The sequence below is a fragment of the Lytechinus pictus genome, chromosome 2 (assembly GCF_037042905.1).
Source record: "Lytechinus pictus isolate F3 Inbred chromosome 2, Lp3.0, whole genome shotgun sequence".
Taxonomy (NCBI): domain Eukaryota; kingdom Metazoa; phylum Echinodermata; class Echinoidea; order Temnopleuroida; family Toxopneustidae; genus Lytechinus; species Lytechinus pictus.
In genome coordinates this window covers 36,031,480-36,056,110 of record NC_087246.1, presented here as the reverse complement: position 1 = coordinate 36,056,110, position 24,631 = coordinate 36,031,480, and the positions used below count along the sequence as shown (strand labels likewise).

Below are 24,631 nucleotides of genomic sequence, written 5' to 3'. Positions count from 1 at the left end.
TAATTATAAATCAGTAAAAAGACGATTATTCCATTTGAGTGAGAATTTAGGCCTTGGATTTGGAAATACTAATAGATAAGAAATTTAAAAGAAATATGATCCAAAATTAGTACACAGTCAACATGATCAAATTATTTATGATAGTTTTGTACAAGAATTTTCCCGTATCAATCTAAATTAATTTATAGCATATCCCTTCTCTATAAAGACTAAAAAAAACTCCCTCAATACAAAAATGGAATAGCCCAATCATTTTCACAACATCGAAATGGCCGCCTCCACTGTACTGCTGAGCTCGTAACTCTGCATCTGCACAAATCTTTGGCAGGTTCTTCTTTCCTACAAATCTTGTTCTTGACTTACAACAGGAAAATTACTGATGTGGGATGTGTATCTAAGGTCAACATGGCTTCAAACTGTGTTACAGATACAACGCAGTGGCTATCAGTGAACGAAGAATCGTTGTTTTTGCATGACGGATTATTGCGGGTAAGCGATCTTGTGAACTTGCCGAAACATCTCAACAACGCAAACCCTCAAAACAGTTCAGATGAGGTGGTTTCATTTGACACTAAAAATCCAACAGAATTGAGTCAGAGACTGGTATCTGTCTGCGAGAGACACAATAATATATATGCTTACTCAAGACTTTTAGAATATCGACTAAATGCCTTGAAAGGCCTATGGAATGCCCATCTCCAAATAAATAGCAATGTGGAACAGCTGGAAAGAGAGACGTTTGGCGAAGAGGAAGTGACAAACGCTGCCGGCATCGGCGGCCTAAGTTTGCTGAAGAAAGTCGCTTGGCATGGAGCTGAACCAGCAGCCTTTTCAAGTCGTCTTGGACTACTTCTCCTTTTTCCACTCCTTCGGTCACAACAGAGAATAAATCCAGAGTTAAGCAGCGAAACAGCGGTTCTGCTTCTTAATTGCCTTCGAGATTGTCTTCCACTGAGCCTTTCAAAAGAACCCACAGATTGTTTGGATGGACTGGAAAACTTGTTGAGTTCCTGGCTTGGTGAAAGTGATGAGATTGATGTGATTGCTCGTGTGAAACCACATGAAGAGCAACATGCCATCCAACAACAACGCCAACAACTTGCCTCTGCCTTGGTTGCATTTGCCTGTGCAAGGTTTGTATTTTGTAATTGTAGGGTTAAATTAATTTTGAGGGCTCAACTTCAAAATTTTCAAGCCAGGTTTCTATCTATTTTAGTTAGATCTGTTTATTCATTTATTTGTTGATTGTCTATTTATTGGTTTAGCTATCATTATTACTGTTGACTCGACTGGATTGCTATCATTTCCCCCTTTTTTGGTATCTAGGGTTTAGAGGGACACAGTTAAGCTAAGCTGTGTTTAGTAAGTGAAATTTGCCTGGTGGACATGTTTGATACTGATAGTCTCATTGTTGGCTAATAATGGTTTTATTTAGAGATTGTACATGACTCCCTTGTATCATGCTTATGATTGACAAATGGACAAAATGATAAAACTGGTCTTACAACTGCCCATTTCTAGGTAAGATCTGGTCAAGGTTCTAGGCTCTAGCGTGAATTTTTGAAAGTGTTAACTCTTGGATTGGTGTTGGAACTTGGAAAGTTGGTTTGGATAGTGTTCATTCAATGTTGGACCCAATTGTGTCTAGCAGTTTTCAATCAAATCAAATCAATCTAGGAAAGTATGGTATAACAGCATACAGAAAATTTTGTTCTTGAAACTGGCAGAAAATAGTATTTATTTGCTTTTTTGACTTAAACAATAACCTTCAATACCTGCTTGTCTTTTTCTATTCCAGGGGCTCAACAGGAACATTCATTCACACTACACACCTCCTGCAGCAGCTTGCCCCGAGTATAGGTCCACTCCCCATAGCGGATATCCTTCAGAGACTACTCCGGCTTGAAGGAGGGCCAGGATCTCCATCCTATCTCCATGGTAGCCGCCATGTCGTGTGCTGGGGATTTGAGGACATGCTGGGTGAGAAGGAAGAGAAGACAGAGGATAAAGAGAAAGAAAAAGGTACAATGTAGTGCAAACCCTGGGTAGTTTGTGGGGATAACAATTTTGAAAAATATCATGTCAGTATTCTGAATTCTAAAGTAGTTTTGAGACAGTACAATATTTTAATCTTGACAGTTCATACAATTGCATGTTTGATTATGGAAAAAATAGCATTTTCCATGAATATATTGTACAACAGAAATTAATTTGGCATAATTTGGTTGAAAAGAATTTTGCATTAATACACACCAAACTGTTTCTTGAAGGAAGTTGATATGTGTCATTTATTTTTTTGCTTTGTAGAATCAATTACTGGTAGGAGCCTGGCCTGTGATGGTGTGTTTTTGTACTGCACCAATGCAAGGGGTAAATGTCTTGCTAAGATTGGATCTGGATTACATGGGACCTTAAGGTAAGTCTCTGTAATTTGATTTTGTTATCTGTCTTTAAAGTCAGCACCCATTCATTATTTTGGCTAAAAAACTTGGATAAAAGTTAAAGGAATGAAATTCTATACATACCTTGCATTTATTTATGTTTCTTAATCTGGCAGTTGTTTCTTGTTTTATCAAAATTTTCCAATTAATTGTGGTAGTTAGTAGTTCGAATTCTGACTTGCCTAATTTTGCAGACAACAAATTATTTTCCCATGGAGATTCACCTTGCACTAGGATGATTTTCTTAGTTGGATAGATCAAATTTAGCTAGTATAAAGGTGCAGTTTGGAATGTTACAGCTGCAGTTGTGTTTGGTTTATCATCATAAAATCTTGGGGGGCTGCTATTATAGGGTGGAAATATTTGTATCCCAGCTGGGATTCTCGAATGGAACAGTTTTTATCCAAAGTCTAACATTTATTTCTCTGTGCAGTACTACAGTGCAGTGAAATATAAAGATAATTTCTGATTAATCAGGTGATTCCAAAATCTTATATTGTATTATAACTATTCTCCCAGTTGCATGATAAATAAAAAAAAATATTTTTGAGAGTGTCTGTATATTATTAACTTATATTTTCAGTTTTAAGCAAAATGAATGCATATAGTTTGCTCTTCAGTAATGTCTATTTTCCTGTATATTTTCAGAGGCTTTGTCTACGCCCGTAACCCTGACCTTCCAGTAGGCTTGATTGCTTGCACTGACAAGATATTGCTGCATCGCCCTCTGGAGGCAGACTCTAAAACAGAGTTATTGGGGTCCATCATCAATAGAGATACTCTTAAGGTAATTTAATACTTATAGTATACTTGCTCAACCAATGTACATTTATCAATTTGATATTTACCCTTGTTTGCAGTAACAGATGGAAACATATATCTAACGCTTTATTTCTTCATCATCTTATTCCAAATATTGCAAGTGTTGATACAGGAGCTTTCTACCTTTTGTCCCTGTTAATAACAAAATGGTAATAAATCATTGATGGGTAGTTCAAGTTACATTTACATATTTTAGTAGCAGCTCAGGACAGGCTCTATTTTAGAGTTTTGACATAAGTAGCAACCTACTGCAATTCTCTTTTCAGACAATATTAGGTTGACAGCATTATCATACATGTAATTCTAAAATAGAGCTGTCCTCTAAATTTGTTAATTTTGAGATAAATGGATTGAACAGCCCATCAACAAAGTGTTAGTAAAGATGATGGTGGGTAGAAGGACCATGTGTGACATAGATCTATTCTTTAATCCCTTCATACAGGTTGAAGGTAATGTGAAGATGCCCGAGACCCTGGTCAATGCTTCTCAAGTCACTGTCTCACTATGCAGTGATGGTACCTACTTCTATAGAGTCTGGTGCCCTCCTGGACCGGACAAGAGTGGCAAAGGTCAACCTGTAACCGTCGATTTCCTAAACTTGAAGGTAACTTCTTCTTTTTGTTTTTTTTACATGACACACCGATTTGATGAAATTAATCTTACAATGGATTTCAATCCTAAGTTTATGGCAAACCATGTTTCAAATTTGCTGCTATTGATTTTAAGATTGGTCATGTCTTAGTATGTCACATGGGACAAAGATTAGAAATGGCACATGATTATTTGGATGCATCATGTGCTTGAGTCATAATATATTGTAAATTGAATTCATACATGTTGTACAAAAGGTTTTTCCAATTATTTTTGCAGTAATTTGTTTCCGGGGTATATACATATGTTTTTTTCACTTTCTTGTAAATGTTTAGTTAGATATATCTTGCAGCGCGTGGTTTCGGGAAAAGTAGATCAGTCTGCGTAGCGCGTTATCTAAGTTCAGATTCAGAAAAGATGTACGAAGTGTACAATAGTAGATATTGTTCTACCCTATCAAATGTAGGATATAAAAAAATATACTAGGCCTTTATTTCGAAAGTATAGAGGGAATTATTTATGCCTTTAAGTCAATAATATAGCTAGTACTAGTAGAATGCTAATTTTTGGTGAGAGTATCAATTTGTACATTTCTAACAAACATAACAAAAAATAGCAAAAATATTAATTTCTTATGTATTTTATTGTTTTATAATTCTTATGTATTTCTTTATTTTTTCAAACCTTTGTTTTGTATTGTGATGAAATTTGTCGGACCCTTTTGCGATCATGGCATATAATGGCATAAAATAAATCCATTTAAACCAACAAAAATTAAAATAATCATACATTTATGATTTTTGGTCGAAAAACACAATTTGTGTATTGACTTTGTACACAGAATCATGTTTTTGAGCAATTTTGGGTCCGACATGCACTTACAAAATGTTGCCCGGGCGTTGCGAGCGAGCAGCGCGGTCAAAAAATTTCGCGTGATGGCGTAGTGACGAAATTGACCCCCCCAGTTTATTAAGGGTTAAACTTTGCATGCTAGGATGTTTGTGTTTTAATGCATTTGGAGGATAACAAATCCCAAAGTGGAAACACTGATGATCTTGTCAGGGGAATGAAGTAGACAAACTTGTCAACTGCATGAATACACAAAATGAAGTATTGATGCAAGACACACACCTCAGTGCATACATCAGCAGTCATAATTCACTCACAAGGTTGCCAATTTGAGATGTGCATAGTCTTAATGATCATTTTATTTTTTCAAACACCGATAACCTTTTCATTCCTGGTCCAATATCTTTCAAATATTCACCATTCTCTTTTCTCATATTTTTGTCCTTTTTGCCAAGGTTAAATATGAATTTTTATCTATTTGCCTATGTGATCATTATTGGTTTCTCAATACCACTACAGGAGCAAGATGGTGAGATCATTGCTGATCGTCTTAGACCATCAATCGTACTAGTTAGGAATGAGGATATAGTAAGAGGTGTGACAGACCCACTTCTCTTGAGACTGAGAGCGTTCCGCCCAGGTAATGCTGCTGCACTAGCACAACTCACCAACTCCAATGGTAATTCAGGTGGCAGAGAAGAAATATGTAAGTCTTGCCTGTTTTCCACAGAAATAATTCTGTTTTTTTTTAAAAATGAAATGAACCCAGTATAGCTTCTGTATGAGCTGCCAAAGGGATTACTACATCAAGTAAGTATCAAGTAACAGTCAGACCGCAGGTCCCTATGCTAATGAGCAAAAAGGCCAGATTCATCCAAATCATCTCGTGGCTGAATCCTCCTCCTTGCAAAATCTCGTGATTCGTGAGACTTTCTTTCTCTAAGAATTTACCTGTTTTGACCTCAAGTTAAATGAAATATTATTGCACCATCAGATAGAGTAAAAGTTACTCTTTCATATTGGTCATTTATTTTGTATACAATATTTTGTTAAATAAGTAAATTTCTGGCCTGAAAATGTGCCTCAAAACTGAATTTTCTTCCTCTGTTTTCTTTTGCAAATTGTGCAAAACTTTTTATTTTGAGCCTCAATGATATTTATATCAACATAAAGCTGAACTTCTGTACTTTCTCACAATGCCACTCTTGATATGCAGCACCTTTTAATCGGGTCAAGATCACACTTTTCCCACCAAGGTACAAGACGAGATTTTGAAATTTTGTACTTGCATGAAATCCAGAGTTCTGATTGGCTGGATAAGATTAACAGAACAACAGGCGCGGGGTATTTGAGGAGATTACCACATGGGAAGTGTGACCTTCCCACGAACCCAGGCACTGGAACCGTTGGAATTTGCCAGTGTGCGGTCTCTTTGACCAATCAGAGTGCAGTATTCTTGTTTTCAAGCTGCTTTATGTACTTGGCAAATGAAAAGTGTGATCTTGACCCGATTAAACCAATTCTTATTTTGAAACCTATATCATTTCAAAGCATACATATTCAGCTTTATCATGATATAAAAATCATTTGGGCTCAAACAAAAATAAAGTGTGAAAATAGCAGCTTTTGTCAGGTGAAAATATTTATTTTGTAGCATATTTTAGATCAAAACTTTAACCTATATTACAAAATCTTTGAGTAAATCCAAACACATGACCTGAAAGAATGATTCTTCTTCTTTACAATGGTACCAAATTCATGAAATTCGATGCACAATTAGAGCAGCAATGACCGAATGAAAAGAGGTGTTTTGGTCCGCATCAAGCTCATTAAATATGCAAAACATCTCAAGTCATGAATATCACTTGGATGAAAGAAGCCACTTTCTTGGGACCTGCAGTCTGACTGGTAACCATTGCTGTTAGCTGTAATTAAATAAACTTGTTTCCACTGTATCAATGAGTTTTGCCTGAACTACTATTGTATCATTGAGTGTTGCCTGAACTACTACATGTGCATGGTGTCTTTCCCAGGGTTGGTAAACTATTAAACATCCTTGATTTATGCTGGTCCTCTATCAGTTGATCAGGCAATGATTAAGAGCGATCCTACATTTTAAGAGCAGATTTAATTCATCTGTTGTTTCTGCCATTGATTAGGCTATTCCTCAAAACTTGGGCAGCAAAGGAACATATACCACAATTTTTGTTAAGATTGAAGGAAAACTGAACAATTTTTTATGACATGAACAAAGATTTTATGTGGGCTTGTGCATGGTATGTGTCTGAATGAATTTTCTTCATGTATGTTCTCTTTACAGCTACCACAAGCTGTGGCCTGACCCTGAAGCTCCTTCGCAGGTCACCTATATATTGCTGCGGCAGTAGTATTGTGATGGTGACATCGCCCCCTGGAGGAAGTAGCAGCTCAGCTTCTCGATCCCTATTCAGTACTACTGCTGGGCTTAGTGGACTTAGAAGTGAGTCACATCGCCAGAATGATTCCATGTATTTTGTGCCATCAAGGCAATGAACTCAGCCATCAAGACAATGAACTCAAAATTGTTTTTAATAGTCATTGCAATAGTAATTATACTTGCTTATATATCTCTTATCACTTAGCACTTTATGACAATGCAACATAATTACCCTGGCTTTAGCAGTACAGGAATTAGCTGCTTTTGCGCTTGAAGGAATAGGTTCCTGCCAGTTCTTCATTTCCATCACCTGGGTTGAGAGTCGCATAATATAATAAATGTACGCCTGTAGTAGAATTTGAACCAAAGACTCTCTGAGAGACAATAGTCAGAACTCCTACAGCTGTTTAGTCCTTACCCATGTGTTGAATGGGTGCTGGTAGGATGTGAATGTCAATGTGATCAGAATGACTTTGGTGGACTTGAATAAAAAACATTTTGCTGGAATGGGTTGAACACGGATTCAGTCCCATGACAGTGGTAGTGATATTTAGAAAACACAAGTACACAAAAACACAGTTTTAATTATGACTATTGCTATTATTTGATATCTTCTGATGCAGCATTGGCAACAAGCATCTGTTTCAATCTTTCAAATGGTCTCCTAACCAGCAAGCTAGAGCTTATGGATGCCCCAGCATGTGCTATTGCTAGAGGATCAAACGTCCAGGGTCTAGGTAAGTCTACTCACATTGTAGGGCATCTGCTGAAGGGTCCATATTTCTGTGCGTATCTTTACATACTGTCAAATCAGTCTATTAAAAGGCAAGTCCACCCCAAACAAAAAGTTGATTTGAATAAAAAGAGGAAAATCCAACCAGCATAAGAAAGTAAAGTAAGAAAGTTATGACATCTTTTTAAGTTTTCCTTAATTTCATGAAACAGATTTGTGTACATCCTGGTTGGGATGCAAATGAGGGAACTGCTGATGTCACCCACTCACTATTATATGAAATATTCTAATTTTCTCCTCATTGTCATGTAGAACAAAATTTTGTTTCTCCTACCATGATTGTTATAATGTTTTAATATGGTTCAGTCCAGTTGATTTTTATTGTCAAATCTGTAAAAATTGAAATGTTGTATAATCCAAACAATAAAAAAAAGAAATAGTGAGTGAGTGACATCATTGACTCTCTCTTTTGCTTGTCACTGAGTTGTACATATCTTCTTCTTCCTCCGTTAGCTTCGGAGATCAGCAGAGAGATCCTGCACAGATAATTGTTTTGTGAACATTGTTTTGTGAAACATAAATTGTTTTGTGAAAATAAAGTGAAACTTTGAAATTTCATAACTTTCTTATTTCACATCTGATTTTGATAATATTTACAGCATTACACTTGTTTGTTTTTTCTCTATTAATTCAAAGTAACAATTTTCTGGGATGGAGTTGACCTTTAAGTCCAATCAAGGGAAACAGAGAGAGGGACGGTGGAAACGAGTGGTCTTTTAAGACAGTTGTATAACATATATTCCTTTCAAATAGGACCAAATTTTGGTGGGTGGCCACTGAAGACAGGTTTTAACTGTAAATAGGTTTAACTGTATTATGATTATATTTTCTCCAGGTATTTGCTATGACGAGCTCAACAACACCATCTGGACCTGTTCTCCCGACTGGGTTGACCAATGGCAGAATCCTGGGCTGAGGGCTTCTCACCATGTCTGTAAGCAGCTTGGAGTACCACAACCTCCACTCATTGACAAGACACCACAGGGTACGTAACACCACCTGCAATTCAAGCGCTTCTTATAGTTTCCTTTGAATATTGGTCGGCAGGTAACATTTGCAATAGTGATTGATCAGACACTGGACGCCTGACAAGTCAATTACCCTATTCTGCATTTTTTCTGAGTATATTTGTTTAGTGAGAATTCTTGTGTTTCCTTCATTCGCCACCAAAGTTCATTATCATGAGAGGCCTGTTTTTCGTTCCAGGTAAACATTTTTTGTTTTCCCTGAATTTCACATGCCGCAATTAAAACTCGAGAAATCAAAGAAATATACATAACTTAAATGTCAAGTCCACCCCAGGAAAATGCTGACTTGAAAAAATAGAGAAAAATCAAACTAGCATAGAGCTGAAAATTTCATCAAAATTGGATGTAAAATAAGAAAGTCATGATATTTTAAAGTTTAGCTTATTTTTCACAAAACAGTGATATGCACAACTAGGTGAGTCAGTCGATGATGTCCATCACTCACTATTTCTTTTGTTTTTTATTGTTTGAATTATACAATATTTCATTTTTTATAGATTTGACAATAAGGACCAACTTGACTGAACCATATAGTATTAAACAATGCTAATTCCACATGTTCAGGGAGGAATTAATCGTTGTATCACTTGACAATGAGGAGAAAATTAGAATATTTCATATTTCCTATAATAAAATACAAAAGATAAAATACAAATAGTGAGTGAATGACGTCATCAGTCTCCTCATTTGCATACAGACCGGGATGTGCATATAACTGTTTTGTGAAATTAAGCGAAACTTTAAAATGTCATAACTTTCTTATTTTATATCCGATTTTGATGAAATTTTCAGTGTTATGCTTGTTGGATTTTTCTCTTTATATTCAAATCAACTTTTTGTTGGGGTGGACTTGTCCTTTAACAATGAATTCCCAGTGCAGGGAAAAATAAGGGTTGATCAGTAGAACTACCTTTGAGTTACCACTTCCAGGAAAACTGTTGTGTCTGACTGAGGTTTGGAATCACTTAGAACAAGAGAAATACAGTGATTAATGCAGGATGTTGAGTTTGTTGTAGACCAGTCTTTCAGGATTAAAGCGGGAGAGTGACATCCCAATAAGACACAAAGATTGTGAAATGCACCAGTTTAAAGTATGAAATCAATAGGGTGGACATGAACTTTACTTACTCATTTGGGGGAAAATAGAATGAAAAGGATTCATTTGAATTAGGCAGACTATCAAAGTTGAATCAAGATGATAACAAATGAAGAAATAGTTGTGCATATTACAATTTGTGAGTCCTAGCATTTGTGATTAAATCCCTAGCATGTGTATGCATGCTGTCTGAGGACAGAGGTTTATTGTCACCATCTGAAAGTCTGGGCCAAACCCAGGGACTTTTAAATCAGTTTGCAACTGCTATTTGTATTTATTTATTTTATTTCTGGCAAAGGAATACAAGAAATTACAAATGCAAAAAAAAATCGAAAGACCCATCGATCGATGGCCAAGGAGAGCCAAAAGGACACTAGTTCCTATTAAAGTTTCTCCCATCACCAGTCGATAGTTTACAAACATCATTATAAACATGAAAAAAAAAGACATTCACATTTAGATGTGAAACAAACATTGAAGCAATGGAAGCAATGAGGAGCATGTGAAACACATTAGATTCAAGTAAAAGCTATTGACAATGTAAAAAACATAATCAGAATTATCGTTATCATCACAAGGCCAACTCTGCATGAATTAACAACACAAAACATGGTAAAACGGCCCCAAAGAGATTATCATCATTAAATTGATTTGTTGAAGGGGCTGTCATTCCTATCGTTATATAGCCAGTATATTCTGACATACATGTGTCCAACCATTTAATCCTATTTCAAGAATACTAAGAATTGCCATTTGTTAACACACAATTGTTTTTATTATTCTATTATTTTTAACTCAAGAAATTCATTCTTTTTTTTTTAAATATAAAAATTAAAAATGATATAGAGAAATAGGATTAAATGATGAAATGGCCATAAGTCGTCTAGGTTCGACAGCCCTTTTTGTTATTCATGAGGTGGTCACTTTCACTTTGTTCACAATCTTTATTTATAGACAATATGTTAGAGGTATCTGAGGTTGTGGGTCTCCTTCTTCACCATGTGGGGAGCTCCAGCTGTCACAAAGTACACAGTGAAGTATACCAGAGCCCCGCCCTAGGGAGACTCATGGCTGCCCCTACCCCACCCCCAATCACCCATCTCAGACGGTTGTGTGCCATAATAGAGAAGGCCGTAGAAGAACAGAATCTTGCCATCATTCAGTGCATGCTGGTCGTTCTGCAGGTGTGTATATGATAGGCATGTGGCCCGCAACACAAAGCTTAAGGATCGATCAGGATCCTGTGACACAAAGTATAGCGATTAATTGAACGCTCGATTTTCATGATTGATTGTACATTGTAGTCAAAGCAATAAAAAAAAATGTTCTACAATCTACGGTGATTGCTAAGATTTGTTTTAACGACCCCAAATGGCTATTTTCATGTGGGGGAAAAGGTGTAGATAAAGACATGAGATGAAAGAACATGAAATGCATTGCACTACAGTTGCCATTGCAAGTCATTTAAAGTACTACCTAGGTATTTATTCATGAATGGATAGATTGGAGGTTTTGCATATGACTCTCAATCGAAAGTGTCATGGTGAAGCGGTTCTTGCTTTTTCAGAGGGTCGTGTGTTCAAATCTCACAGAGGCACTAATGTTTTGGCAAGATGCAGATTCACATAGGGACCCTTAAGGATACGAATGTCAGTGTTGTTAGCTTAGCAATTGGAGCATCATTAAAAGTGGAGGTTGTGTTTACACTGTATGTGGGCATGTCAGAATCCATGGAATTTTTTATATTTATTTATGGAATTATGGAATTACTTATTTTTAGTAATATATCTGTAAATTTATTATATATTTGTTATTACATAATTTTATCATATTCATTATTCACTAGGAAAAAACCCAGAAAAACCAGAATTGAAACTCTTAATCAGACATTGCTGACGTATTAATTGAAAAAAATAATAAAAGCAGCATCATTTCAAATAAACATTACCTAAACCACACAGATCATTACAATGCAATGTCAATTATTCACTCATTCATTCCTTGACTGATTTACTATTTCCTAGGTTGTCTTCAAGTCACATGCCTTCAATCCAGACAATGTTGATGAGAGGAACATCTTAGAAAGGACTAGGTAAGATTTGGAGAGTGATTATGAGAGAGTAAAGCCTGGTGCACATTACTTGATCCATTTGTGATCTGATTATTTGATTGATTCATTTATTTCCACACTTCATAAAATGAACAATACAGTGTAAAGATGGTATTACAGAATACAGTACAATATATACATATGAATATTCCAATGCATAAAGAAAACATACTACAAAAAAACAATAAACCAAAATCTGAACAATACTTAAATCAGACAAGAAAAGAAACAGTATATGTAAATGTGGGGTATCATTTAAAAAGTCAAAAACTTATAACATAATCCCAATTTTTTTCAATAAAAGTTTGAGTTTTGCAGAGAAAGACTAGGGGGAAAAATGTAATTGAGGTAACTTAGTCTAGGAAATTAAAGTTTTTGTAGGAGAAGTGTTTTAAGTTTATATTTAAATACATAAAGGGATAGTGAACTTTTTACATCTTCAGGGAGACTGTTCCAGAATACAGGACCATTATGAATTATTGACTTTCGGGATAAGGATAATTTCCCACATGAAACACGGTAATCAGATTTTCTTCTAGTATCATAATTGTGAAAATTTGATAAGAACATTCCAAACTGCAAAATCTTAATGATCGAAGTTCCAAATTGTGATATGAGTAATAAAATTGGATTCCGATACCATGGGAGGGGGACACCCCATCCAACATCCTCCTCTTGCTCGGGCACTTTGCACCCTTGTTTCTATTAAATATTTCTATTTTTTATTCTCAAACGTTGTCAGGTATGCAAAAGTGACCCTTTGCCATAGCTTTAGCCATGTTTTATAACATGGAGTAACAAAGTTTGGGAGATTGTTTACCTCAACTGTAGTTGTATATCAACTTGTCTCAACTTTTCTCTCGAAGGAAACTGGTCTGGGGTCTGTTGACATCAAGTGATGAGAAGTTTGGAGCAGAGAGACTTATAACTGAAGCCTGTAATGTTATCAAGTGAGTTGTTATTGTTATTATTTTGTTGATGATTAGTATTATCATTATAGCATCCCTGTTGTGTTATACTACACGTTCATTGGAATTTGGTGCTGTGGGTAAACAGAGCTGCCAATCAATACTGTTTTTCAGGAATTAGTGCTGAAAAATGAGAAGAGTACTGATGATTTAATGTGAAATACTGACTTCTAAATTTTGATTTTGTTATGTTGTCCTACAGTATTTCTTTGAAATTACGGATTTCCTCTTCAACATACTGATTTTCAGTTTTTAAATACTGAAATCTTCTTGTTCCAATTGGCAGCTCAGGGTGAACTCTGTTGCATAATGTAAAGTGATGGCTGGCGCTTTTCAACTATTCCACATATTCAGCTCGAAAACAACCCATTTTTGGATATAACACCTAGGAAGTATTTCACAGAGAGCTAATGTTCTAATGATAAAAACACCAAAAAGCATTGAGTTCTAAATATGCACTGCAAGTACTGTATATAGGAAGGTAGGATGACAAATACAAATCCAGTTTTTGGTAGTAAGCAGGTTAAAATAGGTAGCTCTGCATTTTTTTTTCATATAGGACTGGTCTTTCTGTGCTATTCAATGGTTCTGATCAAATCAACGGTCTGCTTCGTCAACTTCTGACCGATGGAGACTCTACATCCTCCTTGGGTAAACTAAGAGATATGATCCTAACAGAGCTGGCTCATCAACTCAGGCAGACTTCCAGAAAAGAGAATCACAAGTAAGCAAGAATTCTTACCTTTATTCCAAAAGTTTGAACAACTTGGAAGGGGAATTGCCCATTTTGTTCAATATCCAGTTGCACTCTACCCATATCATGACCATTTAGTGTATATGGTTTGATGAAGTGTTAATTAATCAGATTTTCATTTTGACAAAGTGCAAAATCATTAGTAGACTAAGAGGAAATTTGGACTATCTGGGCATTGGATTATGGGAATTAGGCTAAGTGAGTGTTGGACCAATATAGTGTAGAGCAAATTGATAGTAAACATCAACACTTAACACTTACGCAAACACCAGCACTAACACTAACTCCCTTGATGACCTCTCTTCAATTGGTTTGATGGGGGCATGGTCTCTCATTTTTGAAAGCCTATGTATGGCGTTTGTGTTAAGTGCAGCAGCATAGATTTGCACCAAATACCAACCCAAACACATATATCATGCTAAAACTTAACAACTTTGGAAATCTATTCTTGTTAGGTTTGGTGAAGGCTTGGTCCCTCTATTTAGCAAACATACATATGGTGTTGGTGCTAAGTTCTGCAGCCAAGATTTGCTCTAAATACTGATACTAACACTTACACAAACATCAGCACTAATGTTATGTTATCATTGGATCTATTGCACTTTACTTTCAACCAGTCTTAAGTGAGGACAAAGCAATACAGGATGTAGAGTTCATATGCATTTATTAAAGGTGATAACTAGATGATGATGACAAATACATGAGTAAGTCTAATGGTGACTGTACTTTGAAGATGAAGATAAACTCTACAAACTGATGTTTTATAAAATGTAAACTCTTCTGTAGCTCTAAACCTGATCTCTACTATCTGCATGCTGGAACCAATCTGAGAAATGAACTCCTTTTATAATGTTCTGGGGAGACTCTCTTCAGCCAAACAGCTGTGATTCAACCTTGAGTAGTTTGACCATAACAAGTGTACATCATAAATTTACTCTGAATTGGGGGAGTGGACCAATTAGCGAGAAGAGGAATGTAGTGTGAATAAGAAACCCATAAAATGTGTGTGCATCAGAAGTTTAGCTAGAAGAAGAATGAGTAATACTTTCTAAAGACAGTATGAGCTGGTAAACATATAGTTTCCTCTTATACTTTCTGTAGAAGTATTGAATAAGTATTGATTATGCATTTATATATTATTGAATCTGGATATATGTCTTATCATCACATAACACTAACACTTAGGCCTGTAATGATCTCTTGCTTTTAGGTTTGATGAAGGCTTGGTCCAGATGATCATGAATATATCAGAAAGGGAATCACGTCAACTCCTTAGCCAGTGCCTCACCAGTGATAGACCAGCTGAATCGATATCAGCTAATGTACCAGTAAGTATACCTAAAATAATCATGGTTCTACAAGATCAGTTGTAAAGATAGAGTGAATATTCAGTATAGACCTTATGCATGTGATGTTATAAACTCATAGGCCCATATTCTGAAGTCGGGTTTAACTTAAACTCAGGTTTAAAGTTGTGGTTTAAGTATGGATAGCCAATTGTTACATAAATCACTAATGGTAGAGATATCATATTTCAGCTCATTTGGCTCTCAAATCATTCATAATTGTCTGGAAGTATAAATAGATGATTTTCTCCACCATCGATGAATCAGGAAAGAGCACAGTAAACATAAGAAACATACAACTTAATAACAATTTTGACACTTTTGGCTTCCCATAATTTTAGAACAGAGTTAGACCATGGTCTAAGTTAAACCTGACTTCAGAATACGGGCCATAGCGCCCTGCCTCAGAGGATATAGGAATATGTGTAATTGGAGTTGTCAGAGATGAGCCAACTGCCGATCACCAACGCATGCAATTAATTTTTGTGACCTGTAATTCATATAGGTACATATGTGTTACTATTGTGTTCATATTCATGTATTATGTGTGTTCTTAATGTCAATTGCTAAAAGATAATAAAACCAACAATAACATTCATACATTTGGTGGATTCGCTTGAAGCTCTGATAAGTTTTGAGATGTTGTAGGCCAAGCCAATCTCACTTAATGGCGCTCTTTAATATTCATGAACGAAAATCAGAGAGTCAACATCAATTTTGATGTTTGCGTCGTGAAAACGAAATCACAAAGCGGGAAGTGTGTTGCGATTTGCTTTTCACGTTTTTTTAAAAACAGAACCACAAAGCTGAATTCTGTTTTTCCTCTTTCATGACTGAAACAGAAAAACAACTTTTTCATATGTACCTTGATTAGCTTTGACACTCTACTACTTTATATCCACGCAGCTTGCCAGCCCTTGCCAACAGTTCCTAACATCCCTTGAGCTACACATCTTACAAGGTATTATCATGAATGACGAGAAGATGGAGGAGGGAACTTCCGCTACCACTAAACCGACCGGTCCCAAGCCATGCACGAAGGAGGTAGAGGACACTGTTCTCAAATTGGCCACTAAGATATTCAATGGATGCGAACAGGTAAGGATCAGCGAGCCCATGTCAATGACGGTGGTAATGTAATGTTGTCAGTTATTGAGGGAAACCCTGGTGTCGCCTACATGCACTCCTCCCATCAGTTATATCGGGAGGAGAGACTTGCAGGTCATAGTGATTCAGTTCGCTTTAAGCCTCCCAGGCACAGGTGACGCTGAACAAATGATGATGATGATGATGGTGATAATGATGATGATGATAATAATGATGATGATGATGATAGTGTTGACTGATATTTGATATGCAGCAAATCATCACTGTTGGAAAAGGTGATAGGCAAACCATCATTTTCGAGGTGAGCTGGATGTAGCTATCCAGCTAACAGAGCATGTGATAGTTTGTCTTGTCACCTGCCATCAAGATGTGATTGATGACTTTTTATTCCACATCTGAAATTATTTAACTTTATCGGAAGAAAACAATATGATATACTTCTCTACAAGAAGAATTTTGGTGTAAGAATCAGGGTTTCCTTTTGCAGTGATGCCTGCTTTATTGACGATGTTGATGATGATGATGTTGATGATAAGTAATGTTTTGTACTATTTGGTAGTGTTCAGTGACAGTAAGTGATGACATCGCTGATGACGAAGGTAAAACATAACATTTTGAGCGTAAACTTCCTCTCAAATCTCAGATTCTGGAAACTCTACTGGGCATGTGCAATGACCTAATGAACTCTGGTCAGGCCAGTCAGATGCAGGTCCTGGACCGGGTAGTGAAAGGAACTATACTTGGCTATCTGCTACCAGGTCTAGTCACAGCCTTACGTCATCCTAACCTGCGCAGTCTGGACCTAGCTGAAGCCTTGGTCCCTCAGGTTGTCAGACTAACTGTCCTCATCAGTCAGGTATTTTTTTCACAGTCAATTCTCTATATTTCTATAATTTCAAATATAGTTTCAAATATGGTTGTAATAATAATTTCTTATAAATTTCTAAGCAAACAATAACATGATGTATAATTCCTTGAGATGCACTTAGTCAGTTTATAAAGTGGCAGCTCCAGCTACAGCTGGGAAAACAATAGTTGTGCCTTGTATCCTCTGGAAAAAGTTCCATATTAATAATAATTATTATTTATACTATTATTATTATTATTATTGATAATATTGTTATTATTATTATTTAATTATAATTTTAAGGATTATTGGTCTAAAATAAAAACATAACTTGTACATGTAAGTTACAGACCCCTATATCAGCCCTATGATCTTTCACAAAGCTTTATGATACAGTGCCTTGATTTACTCATTGATATTGTTTTTTTTTTACATATGTGACTTGTTTGGTAGGTTGCCATGGCTATAGGAAACACTGCTCATCAGGAGAAGAAGATGGATAAGAACAGCTCTCAGCCTCATGATGTTGTTACAGACCTTCTTGCCAGCCACATCAAAGACAAGTGAGTGCAGACACTCTTATATTCCTTTAAAGAGGCACCACATTCAGAATACAGGGGGAGGGGGGGAGAATGGGAGGTGAAGAGGAGGAGGAGGAGGAGGGAGGGAGTGGGGGAAGGTGAGGGGGAAAGGTGATGGAGAGGGGAGGAGAGGGGAAGTGAGTACAGACTCAAGGTGTCATCTTGCATTATACTCTCTTTAAAGGAGTGCCAAACTCCGAACACAGTGAAGGAGAGGGGGAGGGAGGAGGGGGAGAGGGGGGTTGAGAAGGAGGGGAAGAGAAGGAGAAAGTAGAAGAAGGAAAATGAAAAGGAGGAGGAGGTTAAAGAGGAGGGAGAGGAGAAAAAGTTTTATATAACAGCGATATCCTTGAATATACATTGACATTGCTGCCTAACAAATATGTACACCTCTAAGTATTTGTTTGTTTTATTTTTTCCAACGTTTAGGAGTGAGAAGAGCTGCGAGAACTATCTGACAAAGCTTCGAATCCCGGCGCCCTGGGCCGCTGGTAAGACAGTCGAGACCATTCACCCTGTCAGAGATAACTACAAGTTCAGAGAGACTGTTCACATCCCGGGTGCAAGGTGTCTCTATCTCAGATTTGAACCTCGTTGTGCATCCCAGTATGATTATGACAAGGTAATATGCAATACCGTAAGAATAAATTGTTCACTTGGTCTACTTCTTAGATAACCTAATCCCATATCGGCTTAAGCCAATTTGGTCCAATTGCCATTTGTTCTACACTACACTTGTTCTAGTACTCACTTATTCTATTTCTCATTTAGTCTAATGGCCAGTTTGTTAAATTTACACTGCTAAAAATTAAGTGTATTAATGGTTCATCTCACTTTATAGACTGAGTTATGTTAGACCTAGTGGATAGTATTCCAAATGGTTATATAGCCTTACTGGATATTAGACAAAAGAGTAAATGGGTTAAATGGCAAATATATATCAAATAGTAAGTAGACAAACTGGCTGTAGACAAACTAGGATTGGACCATGTTCGGTGAGACAAAACTGAAAGTAGACAAGTGAGTGTAGACCAATCAGCAATTAACTAATAAATCAGATGATCAAGGCCTGTTTACGTGTTTGTTGAAGCCCAGAGAACACGATCAGGTGAGTGTTTCATTAATCAAAAAGTCAGTGATTATAACTGGCAAATTCGCTCTGAGCCTATCTGATACAAAGATTTCAGGTGGGTGTTTCATAAAGCTGTTCGTAAGTTAAGAGCGACTCTAAGAACGACTAAGGATCCTTTCTTGCGCGCTAATAATCACCAATGAACATTTAATGGTGAATATCATTTACCACAAGAAAGGATCACCAGTCATTCTTCAAGTTGCTCTTAACTTACGAACAGCTTTATAAAACGGCCCCAGGAGCTTATAACAATAGTCAGTGAAAATCACAGTCTATTTGTGTCCTGATATGCTCCCCAGGACCAACTGCGTAGCCAGGATTTCATTTTGGAGGGGGCGGTCAGTGGACGCGAAGCGTGCCAACACTTACAGAGCGCGCGAAGCGCGCTCCCTAGGGTGCAGGGAGGGTGGAGTTTCCATATCTCATCAAAGTTTAATCAAAAGAAGACGTCTCTTGCGTCTCTAATACCCTATCAACACGAATTCAATTGACTTGCTCTGATTAAAAACAAAACCTGTTTTCAAAAGGAAAGATGAGCGCCCACAAAACATGCAAAATGGGAAAAGATTGAGGAATTCAAAGAAGTGATATAAAATGTCTACCTTAGTCACATCAGATTTTATTGTAAAAACTTTAGCCACATTACATTTCTTTAACTCGCAAAACAATGAGTAGAAAGCTGATATATGCAGGGAGGAAATATTTCTTCCCCCAAATGGCAAGCTCTGAATTTTATAAATTTCTCTGAAACTTTAACCTGCTCTAATTTTGATATTTCTTAGATAATAGGAAGCAAAATATAGCTCAAATTGTGAAAGGGATGATGAAAGCTAGAAGAGGGACTTTTCCTTTCCAATAAACGCGAAGCACGGAAACTTCTGTGACTTATTTCGGAAGAAAAAAAATTGTGTAACTTTGTTCATAATAATTATTAAGCGCTTCCTTTTGTATGATTAAGAAACTTCTGGTGATATTCAAAATTTTAAATCAATGGCGCAAAACCAAAACAGGACCGGATATGGATGTGCAGTTGTGCAGCGATATAGAATAAAGTTTCATTGTACCTACTTTTGCATATAGCACGGCACAAATTCAATGCTTCCCCCTTTGAGCAGATAGTTTGCCAACAAATTGCTTGCTGAAAAGCGGAAGAAATGGCATTTGGGGACTTGGGGAGTGACGGTATAAAAGTTTACCCGCTCTAGAGCCGAAATTTTGTGTCAGTGCAATAAAAAAAAAACTTTTCATACTACCCATGTATACTTTATAATTTCTGGCAAAAATGCGATTCCCATGGCCAGGAAGGGGAAAAACGGAGTAGAAAAAAGATGTGGGAAACAAAGGGGAAAGGCAATTCTGATGGGGTTTTTCCCGCGCTGAGCGCGGAAGCAAAATTTTGTATGATGAGAGAAAAGAACATCTCATTTAGGTTTTATTCTTTTGACATATTTGACAAAAAAAATAAATAAATAAAGCTATACCCTTCTTCCCTTTTCTCCCTTCGCTTTTCCTTTTTCTCCCTTTTCCCCTTCTTTTTTTTTTTCTTTTTGGGGGTGTTTTTTTTTTTGGGGGGGGCAACCGCCCCCACCGCCCCCCCCCCCCCTGGCTACGCACCTGCCCAGGACTTAATGACAGGGTTTTCTCAGCTGCTGCAGTAGAGCAAACTCCCTGTTTTGATAGGCTTTTAACAATGTATTGTTCTGTAAAATCTTCCCTGAAAATGTTTCTCTTCTTGAGAGCATGCTATGACATGTCTGTCCCTCCTTCCATTCTTTGCGCACTTTGAAATAGTTGAACTAGATAAATTGCATACTAGAAGATCATTATGTTATTATCATAACCATTTTGCCTGAAATGTGTCTGTTGACTCTATGGCAATTGGTATCTCTGCATAACAACTGTCATTATTTAAAGTATTCTTTACAAATATTTTTTTTCTACTGATCCCAGTTCTTTTGTCAAATGATATGTACTTCATCTTTAAAAGTTTTGATAATCATTTAGAAATGGAAAAGCTTACCCCTGGAAGTCAGGAAAACACCATCTGTCAACAACTTCAAATAAAAACTAATTTTTTTAAAATTTAATTAATAAGCATTTTAGGAGTTTTATATAGTGCAGTAGAAAATACACTTTTGTGACTAGTTTCTGCACTCTATAAATTATCTTTATATTATTATTATGGAGCGTTGTGGCCCAGTGGATAAGTCTTCTGACTTACAAACAGAGGGTCGTGGGTTCGAATCCCAGCCATGGCATAATTTCCTTCAGCAAGAAATTTATCCACATTGTGCTGCACTCATCCCAGGTGAGGTGAATGGGTACCCGACAGAATCAATTCCTTGAATGCATGAGCGCTGAAAGGCAGCTCGAGCTAAAGCCGGGGTAATAATAATAACAACGTGCCTCGGAATATAATATTTCTAGATAGATGGCGCTATATAAATGCCTATTATTATTATCATTATCACATGGACAGGTGCTTATCCTGTAAGGGGAACACAACCCTGATTTTGGCTAAAGTGTATCTGTGCGTAGATAAAAATTGCTTAGATATATCATAATAAATGAGCACACATATCCAAACAATGATTCAGTACTAACAAAGTTCTTTCTAAGTAAAACATCTGTAAAAATGTTTAATTTTTTGTTCTTTGGAATAAGATAAGAACCTTTAGAAATACACAGATATAAGCTATATTATATTTCTTATTTTTAGGTTGCCATCTGGGCACCAATTTTTTGTATTGATTAAATGTCAGATAAATTTCTGACACACTGGAATCCAGTATTTTCTTAGAAAAAACTTTATTCCTACATTATTTCTCTTCAAAGATTCAATTTGAATTTACACCTGCTTATGCAGTAATATTAAGAAATCAATTAATGTGTAATATATTGTTTTATTTTGTTGTTTCCGGCTTAGGTTGTGATATATGCTGGACCCAACACAAATTCAAGGAAAGTTGTGGAGTATGGTGGCAATACGTACGGATACGGTAGTAGGAGTGTATTGGGATCGGGCTGGCCCAAAGACTTGGTCAAGGTAAGGAAATTTTACCTCTTTGCTGGGAAAGTGCTAACGTCACTGCAGGCTAACCTTAGACATTCAACATTTTCATCGACATAATGATTCCATTAATATTGAATTCAATCTTGAAACCTAATCACATGATTGAAACTCAAGCAGTTCCACTAATGAATTATTATTCCCCTTTTGTAAAATAAAAGTTACTCTTTTGTTTAACATTGCTGCCCCAATACTTTTGAATAGCCTGCCAATTGATATAAGAAGTTGTAATACAAATTAAAAACATACCTGTTTAGTTAATGAGCTTTATATGCCTTGCAGAGAGACCTCTTAGCCTATGCAGTTTTCTCTATTTCATATAGAAGCTGTGCTATGCAAACCTATGCTTCATTATTATAGCTATAGAGTCAACTTGAATAATTATGTTCCTAGCTCATGGGGTTAAAGCGGGGCTAGAGGTGTGTGCCGTGCACATGCAAGCCAAGTATTTGGTTTTCCAATACTTTGTATCACGACATGAGCTACAGGTTACCCGTTTCTGTTCTGGGCACGCCCACAGATGAGATGTGATGCAAGGTGCTTTTATAGTTGCCAAATGAAAATATTTAATTACATACTTATCAAAAATCCAAGTTGGAAGCGTACATCATTCCAGGTGGGTGTTTCATAAAGGTGTTCGTAAAGTTACGCACAACTTTACGCACGACTGAATCATGTTCTTATGTCGATTTAATGACATAGAGATGTATCATCTAGCACAAGAAGGGGTCACCAGTTGTGCGTAAAGTTATTCGTATCTTACAAACAGCTTTATGAAACACCCACCTGGTTTTCTCCTTAGGATGACCGAGGGATTACTTCCCATGTGTCACCCTCCGCTTTATCAAACGGCGAATGCACAGTGAGGACTGTGCTTGCATGTGTGTGGTTACAATTCTTGTGACATTTTTTGGTGGTCCATAATGTTGACTCAGTGATTTTGCTTTTGGGGGCAATATATCAAATGTTCCCTTCAAGGCCAGACAATATTATACAGTGCGTCCCACAAAAAACGAAACCGAGATTTATTGATGATTTATCATAACTTGATCACAAATACAATAGACAAATGACCTACCATTGTAAAGCTTAGAATCTCCTCTTTCATCTGAAATTACTTAGATTATTTCTCACTCACGCATGAGTGAGCAAAAACAATTTGAGGAGGGGATACCAAAAAGTCATTTGGCGGGCTGTATCTGGGTTTCAAGAAGAAAACCACATTTCTAAAAAGTTCAATATCTGCTCTTTAGTTTGATACCTCAATTACAGAAAATGGTCAAGAAATAAGAAAGTTCTGGTTATTTGAAATAAGGCTTGAATTTCAATAATTTCATAAAATGAAGAGGTTTTACAGGCTAGCGTTCAAACTCACTCGACACTCCGTTTTGTTGACGATCAGCCATGCATGAAGTCTTTTGTTAACCATGCGATAGCTTCTGTGGGAAACCAGTGAAAACACGTTTATTTAATGAAATTATGGAAATACAAGCATTGTTTCGAGGGAACGTAACTTTTTTACTTCTTGACCATTTTTTGTGATTAAGGTATCGAATTAAAGAGCAGATATTGAACTTTTTAGGCATGTGATTTTCTTTATAAAATTCAGAATCTATCCGCCAAATGCGTTTTTGGTATCCTTTCTTCAAATTGTTTTTGCTCACTCATGCGTGAATGAGGAATAATCTAAGTAATATCAGATGAAAGAGGAGATTCTAAGCTTTACATTGTTAGGTCATTTGTCTATTGTATTTGTGGTTTCGTTTTTTCTGGGACGCACTGTATATTATTATTTAGATGTAGGGTTTTAGAGGCACAGATATTTGTTGATGTCTTGCAAGGTTGTTTCAAAGAGACAAAATATTAAAACTGATTTTTAACGTGCATGCCTATGAAAACCATCCAATATTTAAAATATTGGACGGAATGAATATTTTGCCCCACCCACAAGATTATCATTGGTTAATAAATGATTGTGCGCATGAAGCTATTGTTACGTCACAATGAAATTGCATTGCGTATTAGTTGCCAGGAGGTGTGGTAAAGGAGGGGAGCGTCAATTTCTTGAATTCAAATGCGCTTGCACTATACGCTAGCGCATCTTTACACAGATTTCTTTTTAAAAAATGACAATACTCAGACACCATGCTCATGATTTACAGAATTGCCATAAATGATGGTTAGTAAAAACATTTTTTTTTTGCTTTATTAATTCATGTTTAGCTTTGTGGGGGTATCTAAATAATAATAATGAAATTGGATGACCAATTTTCGTGGGATGCGTAGAAATATTGTTACTCGCTGAAGAACAATATTGGATTCGTCTCCGACTCATCCATTATTGTTCTTCAGCCCGTACAATATTTCTTCGCATCCCACTCAAGGCCATCCAATATTCCCTAAATATTGACTGGCCTTGAGGGAACATCAAATATGTCGCCTGCAACAGAATCATATTGGCCCGAATCTTTAGACAAAGGCGGTATGGTTCTTTTAAGGGCAATATATTTGATGTTTCCCAAAAGAAGAGCCAGTCAGTATTATTATTATTACCTAAGGCTGTACAATGTGTAATTCAAGCTATTATTTGGAACAATTTATATGCCTGTTTGCTTATCACTCCTTCTGATTTCAGGTTATTCGGGAACTTAGCAAAGTAACCCTCGCTAAGCAATTGTGA

At 36.5% G+C, this 24,631-nt stretch overlaps 1 protein-coding gene across 1 annotated transcript; it reads left to right on the top strand.

Moving 5' to 3' along the window:
- Positions 1-253: 253 nt before the first annotated feature.
- LOC129280504 (probable E3 ubiquitin-protein ligase HECTD4) lies at positions 254-24,631 on the top strand. Its single transcript, XM_064095624.1, has 20 exons — positions 254-1,133; positions 1,799-2,022; positions 2,308-2,416; positions 3,090-3,228; positions 3,706-3,867; positions 5,223-5,409; positions 7,024-7,182; positions 7,743-7,856; positions 8,748-8,897; positions 10,991-11,220; positions 12,061-12,128; positions 13,013-13,096; positions 13,674-13,838; positions 15,079-15,196; positions 16,121-16,312; positions 16,965-17,177; positions 17,622-17,731; positions 18,179-18,371; positions 21,808-21,927; positions 24,587-24,631. Exons 1-20 carry the CDS (start codon positions 406-408, stop codon positions 24,629-24,631), a joined length of 3,510 nt encoding a protein of 1,169 aa, XP_063951694.1. The 5' UTR covers positions 254-405.

Bases quoted from the DNA above. Each gene is read 5' to 3' on its own strand.
- LOC129280504 (XM_064095624.1), top strand. From the start codon at position 406: ATGGCTTCAAACTGTGTTACAGATACAACGCAGTGGCTATCAGTGAAC. The intron at 5,410-7,023 runs GTAAGTCTTGCC...TTCTCTTTACAG, and splicing joins AGGTGGCAGAGAAGAAATAT to CTACCACAAGCTGTGGCCTG. The intron at 17,178-17,621 runs GTATTTTTTTCA...CTTGTTTGGTAG, and splicing joins TAACTGTCCTCATCAGTCAG to GTTGCCATGGCTATAGGAAA.